Source organism: Gymnodraco acuticeps, unplaced genomic scaffold (assembly GCF_902827175.1).
Source record: "Gymnodraco acuticeps unplaced genomic scaffold, fGymAcu1.1, whole genome shotgun sequence".
Lineage (NCBI taxonomy): Eukaryota > Metazoa > Chordata > Actinopteri > Perciformes > Bathydraconidae > Gymnodraco > Gymnodraco acuticeps.
The window spans coordinates 2,866,339-2,884,333 of record NW_022992206.1 but is presented as its reverse complement, the minus strand read 5'-3'; the positions used below and the strand labels follow the sequence as shown (position 1 = coordinate 2,884,333).

General features: G+C 39.5%; 3 protein-coding genes across 4 annotated transcripts in view; 2 read left to right on the top strand and 1 right to left on the bottom strand.

Moving 5' to 3' along the window:
- The window catches only part of cers5 (ceramide synthase 5), a 24,638-nt gene extending 11,775 nt beyond the window's left edge, over window positions 1-12,863 (top strand). The window contains exons 3-11 of one of the 2 annotated variants that reach the window (XM_034205745.1): window positions 2,318-2,423; window positions 2,998-3,128; window positions 3,459-3,516; window positions 3,680-3,730; window positions 6,230-6,322; window positions 8,335-8,463; window positions 9,209-9,315; window positions 10,738-10,894; window positions 11,923-12,862. In XM_034205745.1, coding sequence (XP_034061636.1) covers window positions 2,318-2,423; window positions 2,998-3,128; window positions 3,459-3,516; window positions 3,680-3,730; window positions 6,230-6,322; window positions 8,335-8,463; window positions 9,209-9,315; window positions 10,738-10,894; window positions 11,923-12,087 — 997 coding nt within the window. In that variant the 3' untranslated portion in view covers window positions 12,088-12,862. Of the gene's footprint in view, window positions 1-2,317; window positions 2,424-2,997; window positions 3,129-3,458; window positions 3,517-3,679; window positions 3,731-6,229; window positions 6,323-8,334; window positions 8,464-9,208; window positions 9,316-10,737; window positions 10,895-11,922 lie in introns of both variants that reach the window. The other variant, XM_034205746.1, reaches the window with a different exon arrangement.
- A 41-nt stretch (window positions 12,864-12,904) lies between these two features.
- Window positions 12,905-13,368, bottom strand: LOC117539542 (cytochrome c oxidase assembly protein COX14 homolog). The gene has a single exon (XM_034205747.1). It carries the CDS (start codon window positions 13,359-13,361, stop codon window positions 13,188-13,190), a length of 174 nt encoding a protein of 57 aa, XP_034061638.1. The 5' UTR covers window positions 13,362-13,368; the 3' UTR covers window positions 12,905-13,187.
- Window positions 13,369-15,091: 1,723 nt separating this feature from the next.
- On the top strand, window positions 15,092-17,225 carry LOC117539503 (pre-miRNA 5'-monophosphate methyltransferase). The gene is made up of 2 exons (XM_034205702.1): window positions 15,092-15,337; window positions 16,349-17,225. Exons 1-2 carry the CDS (start codon window positions 15,092-15,094, stop codon window positions 16,892-16,894), a joined length of 792 nt encoding a protein of 263 aa, XP_034061593.1. The 3' UTR covers window positions 16,895-17,225.
- The last annotated feature ends 770 nt before the right edge of the window (window positions 17,226-17,995 follow it).

The window sequence follows — 17,995 nt, the reverse complement described above, 5'->3', positions numbered from 1 at the left end:
CCCTGGTTTAGATAGTTAACTTTAGTCTAAGTTCAAACGGTTTGGTCACAATTTATGTAAACACATATTTCCAAGGCTCTCCTTTATAATTATTGGGATAAACAGGTTTGAAATCATTCCAATGTATACTATAGGACAGTAACCAAAAATATCCTTTAAAACTGGAGAGATAAAAAAAAATGCATAAATAAATAAATGTTAAGGTAAAATAAGATATGAATGAACAACATAAATAAAATAAGTTACATTAATTTGTTATTGGCTATGGTAGGTTATTGGTTATGTTCACATACTTATTTGATTACATCCACTTGTCTAAGATGACAACAGAGACTTTCGACCCAAAACCAGCTGTTGACTTGTGGATGCAAGCAGCTAATCGCAGACTCAACCAGAGAGAAAGAAGTAGGCCTACATCATCAGCTACCATGTCTGACAGAGAGGAGAACAGTCAGGAGGGTAGTGATGACAGTTTGTAGGATAACTGGTCGTGCTACACCTCTGCATGTGTGTTCTGTGTTCACCTCTGCATGTGTGTTCTGTGTTCACCTCTGCATGTGTGTTCAGTGCCGTGTGTCTGGCAAATAAAGTCAAGACCCCCTCAAAAGTTACGGTTTATTTCATTTTAAGGATGAGCACCAAGCAACATCTCCAGGTGCTCCTTTGAGAACCAGGGCAAAAAAGTTATGTGCACCCCTGTTTATAACCCTGTTCACAACCCAGAAAACAAGTCTTGAATATTGAACTTTGATGTCAAAACAAAACTGACATTTGCATGTATAAAATAATAGTAGCGTGTAGGTTTATAAACATGTTTTCAGTTGATTTATATTCTGAGAGCTGAATGAGACAATAGTACAGTGACATTTCACGTTGTTGTAGGGGGGGGGGGGTGACTCACTGTCACTTTTGAGGCATGTTGTGTGACACGAATAAATATTGTCCTTGTTTATTAATTATCCTGTCATCCTGCTTTTTGATGATGTCTTGGAAGGTCAGTGTGTAACTGCGCACAGAGAGCCATTGTCGCAGCCCAGCGGTCTGCTCGTGTATCAAAACGGACCCATAAAACTGAACCTGAATGCACCTGACTCACAGCTGGCTGCTTTATTTTAGCCTGTATTCTATCTGTGTTATATTTGAGCTATGCCTTCCACAAAAATAAAGATTTATGGCCTCTATGGAGATGCAAAAAATCGTTTACAAATAAATATTTATGAACGAACATCAGTGTTATCGATTAGCACAAGCACAATTCGACTACGACAGCTCGTTTTGCACATTATGTGGCATCTGTTTGTCCCAGAACTTTCCTGATTTTGTTCATATAAGCATTAATACTTAGCTTTCTTTCCCAGCGAAAAGGGACTGTGCAGTCATAATGCAGAACAGAAGTACAGGCAGGGGTCGAACAAGGTCGTCATTTTGCTATGCCGAAGGAGACATCCCAGAATCACTGGGGATTTAAAAAAGCTCCCCTTCAGCTAGTTTGAACTGTTTTTCATTATTTATCTGATGTAAGCCAAACAGGCTTATGCAATAATGGCAATATTTTCTTGAAACTTTATGCCGGTGAATTTGCCGGCAGAAAAAAAACACGCTCTGTGTATTTTCTTTCTGAAATAACAGGAAAGGTTTTGCACACTGGGCCTGAGCTGGAAGCAAGCTGACGCAACAGTGGGAGTAGCACTTCAGTGGTTGCTGTTTTGCATCTTAAGGGTGCCCTTTTGAATATTTGAGTGAACAAACAAAAGTTATTTTTACATTCAGCATTTCCTCTCTTATTTGCAAAGCCTATTTTATTAAAAGTTTGAAACCTACATTGTTTCCAAACATGTTTATCTGGAAACAATTATAATATTTTCCTGCCTTTACTGGCACGTGTCTGCATATTTTGGTAGGAGCTAATATGCATGCACAGATTTAATATTACTACTGGTGAACATGTCATACCACCAAATGTAAAAAAAAAAAGAGCTATCGTTTTCAAATATGTTCACATAACACAACATCTGGGAACTTGAACTGAAAAAACCGAATGTGCACCAATATAATTCATTTTGCTGTGTATATTATTTTGTACTAGGTGTATACAGTAAGCTGTTTCATTATGTGGCTGTTTGTATTCCAGCTATTCTCTCAAAAATAATAAACACGCATGTACAAATAAAAACATGTTCACATTTCATTGAACACATTTCCTCGGTTCCCTGGTTATTCATCTCAGCACCCGTCGATGTTTAAAATGTGAGCGAAGCACTTCCTGTAAGCCTCCAGTTAGATGTTTTAACGTCCCCCCTTCTCTCCTCTGCCTCAGGTGTGTTGCCAGCCCTTGTGCCCGGAGCCTCCTCATCCACCCTGGTGTTGGACGAAGAGCTCATTCTAATGCGGTGCTGGAGAAAGTGTTTACATCCATCACAAAGGTCTGCTTCTTTCTTTGCATCATATTAGAGTTAATGCTCTGGAGCATCAGCTATGGTTGATATCATCTGTGAAGCTGCGTTCACATTATAACACTGTCTAATTTACATGTTATGTATAATTGCATTGAACAATAGATGTTAAGGCTGAGGAATCTTTTTTGTCCTTTTTTTTTATTGAACAGCAAGTCAGACCTCTCCGAATAAATCCATATTAAAATGCAGCCTGTGTAAAGCTCTTTGAATTTTGAAAAGTTATCTTTAAAATAAGATTAATGTGATGAATTTTGTTTAATGGACTACAATCCACTGGGGAACTGCACCCTGGGCACCGATAGCGTGATTCATATTTTATGATATTATGCACATTTCTGTCCCGATTGTAATAGTTTTTATTAAATGTCTCCCTTTCTTTGTTGCAGTTTTCACAGGATTTCTTTATTCTCTGACTTCTATACTCCCACTGAGAGTGTTATCTTCAGAGCCTCTGATATAAAAATAAACTGTAATATGCTTGGACTGGGAACTGTTTCTTCTGTTCAAGCTGTCTTCTCATCCCTGTTTTCTCTCGGCACAGTCTCCAGACTCTCGGCATCTGGACGGCTTGTCGAAGCAGCTGGACTGGGAGGTGCGAAAGGTCCAGCGCTGGTTTAGAAACCGCAGGAACCAAGACAAACCCAGCACTCACACTAAGTTCTGTGAGAGCATGTAGGTTAATCCCTGTTGTGTTCACCTTTAACCTCTCTGCACGCATGAGCACACACTACTTGTGTGTTCTGGTGCTGTGTGTCTATGTATACTGTGTATGAGCCCATATCACTACTTCAGTTTTAGCCCATGAGAGTGAGAGCATTTTGAGTGGTTCTAGTTTCTTCAAGACTTGTTTATTGTAAGGATTAAGATTTGAAATAATAATCAGATTATGTTATGATGGAGAGTGGTATGTGAATGCTTACTATATTTGATTATTTTTAATGTGCTGTTTCTCCTTAACCAGCCCTATTTTCTGGATCATAATTCCTTCTTGTTCACTCGTAGGTGGAGGTTTACATTTTATTTGTGCATATTTACCTATGGGTTCCGGTTTCTGTGGCAGGTGAGCACACAATCAGATCAAGCTTGGAAGCACTTATAAACACGGAGGAGAAATGAGATGTGATTGTTTGTTTTCTCATTGATAATTTTTTATTGGATGGGAATATTCCCAAAGATATCAGTCGGTTGGATTGTTTTCTGAACTAATCCATGTTTGTTTGTAGACTCCTTGGATGTGGGATACTCGGCATTGCTGGTACGGTTATCCCTATCAGGTATGATGCACTTCCAGTCTTTGTTTATCTAATCAGCTTACCATTGAACAAAGTAAACAACTGAACTGTTTGGATTGTATAGCCGCTTTCACACCAAGTACTTTGCTGTACTTAGTGCCGGCACTTAGTGCCTGGCACTTAGTGCCCGGCACTTAGTACCCCCATGGCACTAAGTACAGATCGCGTTCACACCGGAATAAGTTCCCTGAGGGGAGGTGGAGGAGGAGGGGCGGAGGAGGGGGGAGGGAGGAGGAGGATGAGGAGTGAGGAGTGAGGATGGAGGCAGGAGGAGGAGGCAGAGGAGGCGGTAGAGGAGGCGGCAGGAGGAGTCGAGGAGGAGGTAGGAGGACGGAGTAGGAGGATGTGAGGAGGAGGAAGAGGAGGAGGAGGAGAGAGGAGAAGGAGGTGAGGAAGAGGAGGAGGAGGAAGTGAGGAGGAAGGAGGAGGCTGGGACGAGGAGGGCGGAGGAGGAGGAGGAGGGGAGTGAGGAGGAGGCGGAGGAGGAGGAGGAAGGAGAGGACGGAGTGAGTGCAGGAGGAGGTATGAGGAGGCGGAGGAGGAGGAGGAGAGGACGGAGGAGGAGGCGGAGCAGTGAGGATAGCGAGGATGGCGGAGGAGAGGAGGAGGAGGCGGAAGGAGGAGCGGAGGAGGAGGAGGTAGGCAGGAGTGAGGAGGAGGAGGAGGAGAGGTCGGAGGAGGAGGAGGAGGAGGGGAGGCAGGAGGAGGAGGAGGAGGAAGGCGGAGGAGGAGGAGGAGGAGGGAGGAGGCGGAGGAGAGGAGGAGGAGGAGGAGGAGGAGGAGGAGGAGGAGGAGGAGGAGGAGGAGGGGAGGAGGAGGAGGAGGAGGAGGCGGAGAGGAGGAGGGAGGAGGAGGAGAGGAGGATGGAGGAGGAGGAGGAGGAGGAGGAGGATGAGGAGGAGGAGGAGGAGGAGGAGGAGGATTATTCTTAGTCTTATTCTTCTTATTAGTATTCTTCTTCTTCTTATTCTTTTCTTCTTCTTTTCTATTCTTTTCTTCTTCTCTTCTTCTTCTTCTTATCTCTTCTTCTCTCTTTTCTGTATTCTTTTCTTCTTCTTCTTCTTCTTCTTCTTCTTCTTCTTCTTCTTCTTCTTTGGGTTTACTGGCAGGCCCAAACCACTTCACGGCGTAAACTGCCACCCGAATTCCCGGCCGGAAGTCCCCGGAGTTGGGGACTGGCTTCAGTAGAAGCTGCGGCGACTCCCAGCAGAACGCCGACACCTCCTCATCTCCACCGCTCCCATGTTATTTTTTGTGTTGCCATAAGTTATTCTCTCTCCGTTGGTGCGCGGGGCTAATGCTAAGGCTAATAATGCTAATGCCAGCAAATACAATGGCGGCTTCACAAAACTTTTCAGAGTTTTACGGGGTTTGCAATTCGCCCAGCCAATAGAAATTGGTACTTTTTTCTCACCAGGATAGTACCACCTCTCTAGCAGGCACTTAAAATGGGGGTAACATTTCCCGGCACTAAGTACTCTTTTTGGTGTAAATGCAAAATAAGAGGTACTAACGGAACTAAACGGGAAAAGTACTCCGGTGTGAACGCGCCTAATGGTATTTCGGGTGCTCAGTTGACCAAGGAAAGCCAGAAAAGACCATGATTTAAAAAGAACATCCTGTAAGTCATTACAACATGTGTAATATCTCAATATAATGACATAGTGTTTCGAAATAATAAAATGTTTTCTCAATATTTTGAGTATTCTTCTGAAATACAAAACTATAATTAAAAAAAAGTTTTTTATACAGACTTAAAGATTAAAAACAGATCTTAGGTTTCATCTTCATTTCTCTTTTAATGGCGTAAATAGGCTTTCATAATTATTACCTGTCACTTAACAGTTGAGTAAATGGCAGAGAATCTGACTTTAGAAACTTTTAAGTATCTGCTTTACCTTCACAGTCTTTCTCCTATTCCCTGTATAAATTATAGTATGTTATAAAAAGCAGTTAATATATGTACTATCTGTGTTCTTTCTCATTCTGTTGCTGCTGTGACACCTGCATCCCTACAGGGATCAATAAAGAACCATCTTATCTCATCTTATTTTATCCCGTCTTAATATCATGCAGTTTCTTTGTTGGGTTTATAATGTCGGCTAACTTTCTTTTGCAGATCTCATTCACAGACCACTGGTAACATTTCAATCATATAAAAACTCACGCTGCAGATTCACATTCAGATTTTCCATATCAAAGCTATCAATTCAAATGTAGTTCATCAATTATGAACTATGGCAGATCTGCCTTTTGTTATGAGATGAACCAGATTAAGACACATAACATACATAACACATTTCACTGGACGGCACATCTTCTCATGCTTTATGATATATTAACTTCATGGTGACTCACCGGGACAGGATGTGTTGCACAGTGGTGGCCATACATCATTCTTTCCCTTTTAACACTGTCAAATAAATACTTTCAAATAATAAAACTCTAATTTGAACTTGTCTCACCTTTCTTCCTCTTCAGGTCATGACTCCGGGTCTTTACTACTACTATGTAACAGAACTGGCTTTCTACTGGTCCCTAATGTTCTCCCAGTTCACTGACATTAAAAGAAAGGTGAGTGAAACCACATGACTGTTACACACACTGGATCCACAGAGTTGCTGCTCAATGTGAAACTTTCATTAATACCTTTATTGTTCCATGACAGAAATATATTTGTGAGTATTTATGTATATGTGTGTTGCAAAGTGTTTCAGTTGTATGCACATAAGTGATAGTGCATCAATATCAAAAGTGCTGCTAAATTAGCTTGGTTTCAAGATCGTACATTTGGGTTAATTTTTGAAGGTCACATGTTTAATTTTGTGAGAGGGGGGGCGTGGTGGAGCTGGTACTGCTCCGTCTGTGAATGCTTTGTATTTTCAGCACGAGGGCACCCACAGTCATGTGATTTCAGAATGGAGCAGGCCTAACTCTGTTGGAATTACATAAATTCCAGCATATGAGAGGTGGAGCTAGTAGCTGCAGACATTTGCTGTTGAATGTTTTAGACATATCAGATGGCAACTATCAGGAATGTGAAGCTGGAAAACTAGACTAAAGTAGAGTTGTGTTTATGAAGCTAAATGGAAATCCCCCCCAGGCGATTCTCACTGCTCTTCCTCAGCTGAGTTGCATTGTAATTACTTTACAGTTTGCCCCACACCACAAAGGTAGTGAATATGCCCAAGAAAAGCAAAAGAGCAGGTATTCATGCAAACAGTGAGGACTTCAATAAACTTCAATACACTTTTCAGGTTCTAATACAAAACATGTCACTGTGTTTGCAAACTCTCAAATTATTTCTCGCTTAAACTTCAGTATTTAAAATCCTACAAGATTAGTCTGCCGATCTTGTGCAGAAATGTCCACATGTGGTCATGTTTCCTTCAGAAGTGCTGTTGTGGAGACTAACATTAAAACTGATGGATGGAGGTTGAATTAAGAGATACAATCAGATAAGCTTTTATTGATATCTGAAGGGATGTTAAAGGATTAACACAATGGCGAAGATAAGAAAAATAATATATAAATATGTTTATAAAACTAAAATAGTAATAAAGGTTCAAATACAAATGGTAATGTGAAACAACAAAAAAGTGAAAGATACAGTATAGAAAGGTCAAATAAGAAATTCAGAACATGCATACCAACACATATGAAATCCTGTCGTTGCTCTCAAGTCTCTGCATGTGTCTCAGGTTGTTCCGTTAATATTTTCGTCATATCTTCTGGCTCTATGAATCCAGCACTACCTGTTCTACTCTTAAAGGGGCACTATGATGCTCATTTTCAGGTTCATAATTGTATTGTGTCTCTACTGTGACATGTCTCCATGCTTTAATGTTCAAAAAGCTCTTTATCTTTCTCATACTGCCTGTGCTGCACCTCTTTTCACCCTCTGTCTGAAACCAGAGCCCAGTCTGCTCTGATTGGTTAGCTGGTCGGCTCTGTTTTGATTGGTCAATCGCTTTGAGATGTCCTTACCCTTAGCATACAATGTGTTGGAGCGCTAGCCAATAGACTTGTGGGTGTTATGTAGTGATGTCACTGTAGTCACGGAAGTGAACAAAAAAGTCCAATGGCTGCGTATTCTAGCCTTTGCAGACCATTCACATGCAAAAGAGTAAAGAGACCATGTTGATTGCATTCAGAACATATGAGCACATGACATGCTGCTACAAAATGTGATCCTCCCTTTCTCCTGCTTTTCATCAGGCTTTTGTTTGTTTATTTGAAAAATGTATTATATCGAGCCGTCTAAATGCTTGGCAAATTCTTTCTGATATTTAGCTTTTAGCCTAATATCCTGTGATTCATATTACAAACTATACTACTGTATGACTTTTATGGCATACCATAATATGACTTTTCAGTGATAGTAAGAATGTATGGAGTACTACACTATTATTTTTTAATGGCAGTTTTTTATTACATATTATACGATGACTTTATGGCAAACAATGATTCAAATAAAACAAAGAAGTGGTAATTGTGTTAAAAAGACACTTAAAACAAGTGAACATGTTTACAGGTAAACATTTGGTGTACACATATGTAACCATCCTTCTTACCTTTGACTTCAGGACTTCATGATAATGTTCATCCATCACCTGGCGACGATTGGTCTGATCAGCTTTTCTTACGTCAACAACATGACGCGAGTAGGGAGTCTCGTGATGTGCGTACACGACGCCTCCGACTTCCTGCTAGAGGTCAGTCAGACACGGTGGTGATCACACACTTATATTCAAGTTAAACACCAATTCTTTTTTTTTTCAACTAACCTGAATAATCCTCTCATCTCATACCTTATACTTACTTTTTATTTGCATCTTTTTTGACTGAGAATATAATGTGATTTAAAAAGGGTGTTTTGCCAACATGCTGATACACCAACTCTAAACATATAAAGGAAAGATGAGGAAGATATAGAAACACGTTACTGCTTTTTACACACGGCATCTATTGCACGTCTGTCCGTCCTGGGAGAGGGATCCCTCCTCTGTTGCTCTCCCTGAGGTTTCTCCCATGTTCCCTTTAAACTGTGGGTTTTCTCTGGAAGTTTTTCCTTGTACGATGTGAGGGTCTAAGGACAGAGGGTGTCGTATTGTCATACTGATATTCTGTACAAACTGTGAAGTCCACTGAGTCAAATGTAACATTTGTGATATTGGGCTATATAAATAAACATTGATTGATTGATTGATACAGGTGTTGTGAAGCCTACACTTCTACATGTACAACAGTCATTTCTTATTAGTATATTGTCCAGTAGCCTTTTGGTTTCAAGTCAGTTTTCTTTTAAACGATGGAGATGAATAGTTATTGTTAGTTCACTTCCTCTTGGCTGCAAACCAAACAGACTAGTTGTGTGAACCCAGGAATATGTGGTAATGAAACAAAACTCTTCATTAAACATATCATTAACTGTTGCTTCTGTCATTTGTTTTTCTACAGCTAGCCAAGCTGGCGAACTATGCCAAGTACCAGCGCCTGTGTGACTTCCTGTTCATTGTGTTCAGTGTGGCATTCTTCATCACACGACTAGTTATTTATCCAATATGGTGAGTTTCAATAACACCTTCAACCTCACAGTAAATAATACTACATAATATTGAGTTTGATTAATGCATAATATCTTATTTTAGCAAGAAATTATTATAAAGCTATAGCTTTAAAGGTGGCTTACATTAATTTGGTAATTGTGTGCATAACACTGTCGTTTAGCTTTATTATAGTTAGCAAAGGCTTGAAGAGAAAACAATGTAATCCAGTGCTTGGATTTTTAAATTATGAACATTTCAATACAAACAGTATCTTGTATTCAGTAACAGTGGTAAGCAGTAGCACACGGCCTGTACTCTGAAAACAAGGTGAAGACTGCCATGCTATGAATAAGTTATACAACTACCACCTTCATATGAGGCCATTTCCAGGACGATTAACAGTTTCATTATTATTTTAGTAATTGCTCAAAGCACCGCAGAGATGTCTCCTAATTGTTGGTCTTAAAATAATTAAAAGATAATTTTAACTGCGGTTGTATGAGGTACTCTTTCTTAGTCACAGTAGATGGCGGTCGGCACACACCCAGTTTGAAGAAATAAACGGCAAGCAAGTAAATAAAAAAAGTGCTGTGCACAGCAAAACCTATTTTAGCCATTCAAAGTGCTTTACCTTGCCATCAGGCAGCCTTTTGTGGAACCATTAGCTATGCTCTCTTCAAAACCACCATACTGCTTTGACAAGAGCAGTAATTTACCTCGAGGCAGCAGTAGAGCACCAACCCCCGAGGTAAAATTACTGCTTTTGTTAGCAGAGTCTGATGGCAAGATAAAGCAGAGAAAATATTTTCAATTTGATAAACACTTTATTTTAGATGTGGTTTATTTTAGTTGGCTAAAATAAGTATGCCCCATGCACAGCAATGTACTGCTTTGCTCCTGTGCTGGTACTCCTGTCCGTCTCTGAGTTTAGGGTGTGCTGACCACCATCTACTGGCCATACATTAGAACCTAAAACGACCCCACTTCAAAGTAGTATCCCTTTAAATGGAGGTGGTTAGACGGAGGCCTGGATGTTGAAGCTAGGCGTCCAGAGAGAGAGAGAAAGAGAGAGAGAGAGAGGGAGAGAGACAATAGGGAACCTATCATTGACGGCAGTAACCTGAGCAGCTATATTCAGTGTCTTGGTGTGATGAGTGTAGAGCTGCAGCGACCTGCACTGAAATCCGAACCTCTGCTGGGGGATGTGGGTCTGTTGACAACCTCCTGTCACTCACACAGATTTAAAGGAAGACGTGACCTCACCATCCAATCACCTAACACTACACTCGAGATATGTTACTTGCCTGCTTGGTCACCATGGCATCCAAATGGGAGTTACATTGTGTGCTGTTATAAAGGGCCTCATTAGGGGAGTGCTGGTTAATAATATGGTTAACGTGCAGCTTGATCACGCATCTGTTTGTCTCATTGTTGCCCCAGGGTCCTGAACTCCACTATGTTTGAGAGCTGGGCCATAGTGGGGCCGTACCCCTCCTGGTGGCTCTTCAACTTCTTACTGCTCGTCCTCCAAGTGCTGCACATCATCTGGTCCTACCTCATAGCCCGTATAGCTGTCAAAGCCGTGCTGAGGGGCAAGGTGGGTCACATCACACACATTACTGAGAGTTCATGTAATAATATGATGTAAAAGTAAAACAATTAAACCATTCGTTGATCTGATAGAAAAATGTTTAATGCCCAACTATTTTGACACTCAATACTTCCAGCCTATCAATTTGAAGATTTGCTTATTTGTTTGCCTAATGTTATATAGTTGCATAACAATACATTACAAGATATCCCCTTGTCTCTCCGAAACGTAAACAATATTTCTTTACATTTTGTTGACTAAATCCTTATTTTCTAGATTATTTGAGGGAATATGTTGCAGTATGGACCTGCTGAAGGACTTGACATCATACAAATCAATACCCTTCCTGCAGCTACTAAAACCTGCAAATAAACAAACGTCTTCTTACTTGTCTGTTACCTTTTTAGTTTCTATCATTTCATTAGGTTTTGAGCAGCTCAAACTTTGTTCGAAGTGGCCTAAATGAATGGCTATAAATGAATTTCAGGATTCAAAATAATATGTTCTTTTAAGCAAAGATGAACACAAATGTCCCAACCCCCTGTGGAAAATAAAACATTGATTTTGAGGGGCAAAAGGAACACAAAATCAATCAATCAATGTCCTGAACCCATTAGGCTTTTTGGTGATGAATTTGCTGCGTCTGCACTTCTCTCTGAGCTGTGCCTGACTCTGTCGTTCTCTCTGCAGACGCTGTTTGTTTCCTCTCCCTCTGGGTTGAGAGAGGGATATCCTGTCTTTCTGTCTTTCTTTGTCCGATGAGCCCTTCTCCACTCCTCTCGCTTCTTCTTCGTTTGCTTTCTCCGCTTGAGACCTTTTACCATCTATTTTTCTCACTGTAAGTTTCTGTTGACTCCCTCTGCTGTAATACCTTTCACACAGCTTGATTCCATCTTTCCTGTTCATTTTTTTAAGCGATTCAGTGTAGTTTGAGTGGGACAGCTGTGTTAGAGCTAATTTGATTAGCATCTGTAGTTTGAGCTTATTTCTCTCAAAACAATAATATCCTGTTTCCTGCTCCATCTGCTTCCTAGGTGTGCAACGATGTCCGCAGTGACATTGAGAGCAGCTCAGAGAACGAGCCTGACACGCCCACAGAGGGTCCGAAGGCTTTCTCTCATTCTCCCAAGGGAGAAAACGGCACTAACGGCCACTGTGCTGCTGCCAAAGCTCGAGTGCAGAACCACAGCAGCTGGTGACACGAGGCTGGGAGCCCCCAGCAGTTCATCCCATAATATGTAATACGTGCTTTGTGTGTCTTTGACGTTCAAAGCTTACACCGACACACACTGAGGATGGATACACTGATATCTGCTAAGAGCCTCGTAATGACATGTACGACACCTCTCCAGAGGTGACATGTAAAAGCGGAAACGTTATGGAGATCTGTTGAAGCAAGTGTTTTGTATAGCCTTATTTTTCAAACGATGGGATTGGTTTTGTGCCGAGTTTGGCTGCAGATGTTGATTGGTTTTAATGTTCTCTCCCAGTTTTATTGGTCAGATGAACTTCATTATTTTTCAGTTAAGGGTTAAATCACACTGGATCACAAAGGGCAGAAAACACTAATTGTGTTGTATTTTCAATCTGTGATGTAACAGCAGGTATTTTATGTATAATTAACTGTAATACGGTATAAGTAACTTATTATAGCTGTGGTTTTATCAGCTTTTAAAATATGCACCTGCTGTTTGTATGAACAGAAGTAAACACTTGAGGCGTTTGCGAGAGAAGAGTTTGCCTACTGCGATGTATTGTGGATTTTTCCTTTAACAATGTTGTTAAGCTACTTTGTTACTTGTTTATTTCCAGTGTTTTTGTACTACTTCTTCTGAGACCAAATGTGTATGAAATTGTTTGCCACTGCCTTTATAGGAATCCAGGTATGAGGACTTTACTAAATGTCTCGTATCACATTCTCAATTGAGTTCCTTGTAAAAATATTTCCAAATATATTCTGTTGTTGAAAAATGTCTTTCGTGATGGCGTCATGTTTATGAATACAACATTGCTTTGTGTGGTTAAAGCATTTAATATATTACAATACAAACAATTGTAGCCATCCTCTTTTCTGATACACTCACAACGTGGATTTTACAGAAGCCTTTGAAGCAATATATTCTTGTTTGATTTTGCTTGATGACATTTTTATAATCAACATCTTGCTTGAGAGGGCACAATACCCACACAAAGAAATCACTTTAATGTCCTGAGAAGAATGAATCTTCATGATTTAGCGACGGACCAAAAGAAAAGGGAGGAATTGGAAATGTCCACATGTGCAAAAACAAGAATCATGTCACTCATTGAGGAGTTCCTCCTGGTTTTCTGCAGCCAGTTTCAGCTGCTTTTGCTTCTGCGCGAAGCGGTACCCTCGCATCACACACATGTAGCCTCCATACACCGACAGCAGCATCATCGAGGCAGTAAACGTCCTGTAGCCGAAGTCGGCGATGCGCTTCCCAGACACCATGTTGAGGATCCTGAAGGACACAAAGTCAGAGCAAGTTCAGCATCAAAATACTGTACAAAAAGTAGAGATAGAAAATGACTTTACTCAGGTAGTACAGGGGTGGGCATTAGGGCTGTCATGGTATTTATTGTAGGATTGTTATAGACAAAATATACCAGGAATATGATATAATGGCGATATCCAGACCTTTTTTTGTGACATACTATGACCGTTTTAGGTCCTTTTTTTAAGTTTACTTTTCTTGGGGCACAATACACCGCCTTTTTAATATAGATAATGTTCAAAAGATACTTTTACTACACCCCAAGCATATCAGAGGGGAATTCTCCTCTACTTACTACATTTATGACAGTTGTAGGTACTGATTGATACATGTATATATCAGTATATAAATACAACTAACAAAAGCTTGTTGATACAAGCTTTTGTTAGTTGTATTTATATACTTATTGTTATTGTATTGTTAACTAATTTTAATTTGAGAAAAAACAGCCATGTTTGAGCCAAACACAGCTTGCTCAGATTTGCAGGTAATTTTGAGTTTGTTCTTATAACCTTAAATAAAACTGATTATTTAGGCTGATATCATTGAGACTGCTCGCTCACACCAAGCTATCTGTAGCAGTTGTTGATAATGTGAAGCAAATTAAACTATTCGGAGTTTTTTTAACAGTCCATTATGTTAAATATGCTTAGTTTAAACCATATACTGTTGCTTTTGCTAGAATCATACATTTCCCCTTGATCGCTACAGGCTAGCGAGCGAGCGGTCGTTTAGCTGTGTTACTATACAAGTTAGTTTACTATTTGGTCATCTTAAAAACACGTAGAACTAAGAGCAAGAACTTAATGAAATGTTATTTTACCTTTTTATATCGAAAGCGATACAAATCGCAGGTAGTGATGTCGCAGTTGTCCTTAATGTCAGCACACAGACATGTGAAGTTAGCACCCAAGCTAACTAACCTTCGCTTTCGTAAGATACGGAAAGACTGAGGGGACTTTTCTCTTCTTCAGGCAAATCTGTGAGCAAAGCTACAGAGCGCCCCCTGCTGACCTGGAGCAGACACAATGTTATAAAATACATTGGAAATATATAATGAAAATGCGTTTACAATGCTTTAAACAACATCATTATATATGATGTATAACGACATTTAAAAACAACAACACTTTTTTTGTGTTTTTGCCATTTGAAGAAGTTTCCTTATGGAAAAGTCTCATTTAATGTCAATATCTTTCAATAGCTTCCATATCATGTACATGTAATATAATGTAGCATTGTTTTTACTACACTGGACCATGGATAAGAACAGTGGGCAAGTACGACACAGATTTTAGTTTTTAATTATCAGTGTTGAGAAAAGGCAGGAGTTGTTTTCTTTATTAAGTCTCACATTTTTCCAATGGTCCCATGTGACTTCAAATCAATGAAGCTTTGTATTACTACTCTTTAAAACACCTCTTTTCATCACTTTAAGATGCAGTAATACACATTATACAATAAATATAGGCTAATCTGTATTATACAATAAGTATAATCTGTAAAACAAAATCATTAAACGTATTAAAGACTGTCAAATATCTGACACAGCTCTCTCTTTTTATTAACATGTATCTACACCATGAACATTTAAATGCCTCCATGAGGTATTATATTGGTGTTTTGGTGTTTTCACAGTCTATGGTTTTCACAAACTAAGCAGGAACTGCAATATGACTGCAGCCTCATGTTTTCTACCCGGACGTATTTTGAAGGCGCACTCTTTACGATGGCAACATGCTCGGTAGATATAGCTGAAGTTGAAGAAATGAATGACCCAGGAGCCGCTCCTTATGGCAACTTTATCAACTATTACACATTCAATCCTCCGGAGAACCGTCTGAGTCTGATTCCCGCCACTTTACTGCAGGACTTAGGCCTCAAAGACGGCCCTCAGAACACACTGATCCTGGACGTGGGCTGTAACTCTGGGGTATGAGACTCTTCACATCTGTGTTTAACCGTTTGGTCTGGAATATTCCTTATAATATAATTCTTCAAGTAGATTGGGATTCATCACATGTTGAGACAACATTACACAACATGTTCAACTCCTAGTCTGTTTACAATTCATACATTTATATGCCATTACAATAATTAACAGTATAACATAAACTATGTGAAACATATTAAAAGTCAAAGTACAGCATTCATTACGTTTCCATAAAAACAATGATGGTATAATATGTCCTTAAAAATATCTGTCATAGTCTTCGTCTCTCCAAAAAAAGTCATATAATAGGCATTTAAGAAATAATAAAATAAATCATAATATAGTATTCAATCAAAAGTCAGTATTTCATGTATTTTTAAAAAAAATGTGAAGGTAGACTGATCCTATAGTGAAAACTCATTTTAATACACAAACTGTCCCTATAAAAGTGTTGAGGTACTTACTTGTAATTGTACCAATTGATGCTATTTAATTATACTTATATTCTTCTACATCTCACATGAAAAGATTCAACTTTTTACTTCACAATTTTTTTTTGGCAACATTAATTCACTTTACAGATTCATATTTTTTAATTCAAAATAGAATATAAGTTATATTGTATTTTTATGGATGAATCTCCCAACATTGTATACAGATATTGATATAAACCCCTCATATATCAGCTTTATTATTTTTAAATCAGCCATTCCTTATAATGTAACTTATGGTACTTTAGTTGTATTTCGACGCTAATACTCATGTTCTTTTTTGGACAGTAAGATAAGATTTGAAATGCACGACAGTGTATTTTTACATTGTATTGTTGCTTCTGTTACTTGAGTAAAAGTTCAAAGTAATGTTATGTTTTTGTACCAAGTGCCTCTGATGTATATGGTAATCCAGAACAGCATCATCGCATCTTTGGGAATTATGTTGATACTCTGAATATAATTTGAATCCACATTTTACATTATTTGTTTCTCCTTTTTCTTCCCCTGTGAATGACAGGATCTGAGTGTGGCCTTCTACAAACATCTGGTGCCTGTGTCTGAAGAAGAGTCAGACAGGAGGAAAGTTAATCTCCTGGGCTTCGACTTGGATGAGACTCTCATCCAGCGGGCTCAGCAGAGCAACCCTCTGCCCAGCAGCATCTCCTTCATCCCTCTGGACATCACCAAAGACGCTGACCAGCTGCAGGATTACCTCAACCAGCACGGCGGCTCCCACTTCCACCTGTGTCTGTGCCTGGCCGTCACCATGTGGGTGCACCTGAACCACGGAGACGCCGGCCTGCTGCAGCTGCTCTCCCACCTGGCCTCCATCAGCCAGCACCTCCTGCTGGAGGCTCAGCCCTGGAAGTGCTACCGCTCTGCAGCCCGGAGGCTGAGGAAGCTGGGCCGCTCAGACTTTGACCACTTCAAGAGCCTGAAGATCCGCGGGGACGTAGCAGAACAGGCCAGGGAGCATCTGGAGAGACACTGTGGCATGGAGCTCATCCAGAGCTTCGGCAGCACCACCTGGGACAGAAAGCTGCTGCTCTTCAAAAGGAGATGAGACTTTTTTTTATCTGCTGCACAGGGGCTGCAGGTATATGATCAGGAAGAACAAACATTTCATGGAATGGGAAGGATTAAAGTTCAATTGTTAATCTGCAATGATTATAAAGGTTTATTGTTTAAATCACTTTAAGAAATGCCTAACAATTTCTGGACGATTTGACGTTTGTTTGTATTGTTTGTATAATGACAGTGAACTGAGTATTTTTGTTTTCTTGGTTGGGATAAACAAGCTAATTGAAAATGCAACTCTGTTCTGGCAACTGCTGAGTGACTTTCTTCATATATTTGTCTACTGAACTATTAAAATGAGGCTGCATCTATTTACATTTTTGGTTTATCTTCAGATCTTTTCATATTTGGTCTATCGAAACAGCAAAAAACTGTAAACGATGTCTTAATATTTTTAAATACCTTGTTTGATCCGGCCGAATCCTTAAGATATCCAGTTTACAGAAAAGCAGCAAATCCTCATACTGAATAAGCTGCGATAAGAGAATACATAGAATGTATGGGTAAAAATACATTTAATCTTAAACATTTAAAATGTGTATTATCATTCCAACTATTATTTCAGCTAGAGAGATAAAGAAATCTGGGATATTTGTGGTTAAAACCTCAAAATACATAAATGTTTTGTGATTCATTTCTAATATGTGTTTTTATTTCATCTGCCTCAATGTTGATATAGGAATTCATTTAACTGAAATATGTTCCGGATCAACTTGTTATACAACTGTCTACTTGTGTAGGTATGCAAATATAACTACACATTAAATAAAAAGCAGCTACATATTTCTGGACCATCTGACCGAACAGGGTGGTGCACTCAGAGCACGGATCGCCCTGCAATGTTAGAGAGAAACAGTTAGTGTATCCACCACGTGCTCTGGATCCGCTCCAAAGCTAAAAGGTTTTCCTTGGTTCCTTTCAGTCTCATGAAAATCAGGCCAGTAGGTTTCCTGTAAAGCTGCTGAAACACAAACCAACTCAATACATGAAACTCTGTGGCGCAAGTAATAAAGCAGGAACTACAAAACATAAATCACAGACATTCATTTTCATCATTTTAATTACAGAATACTAAAAATAACATTAC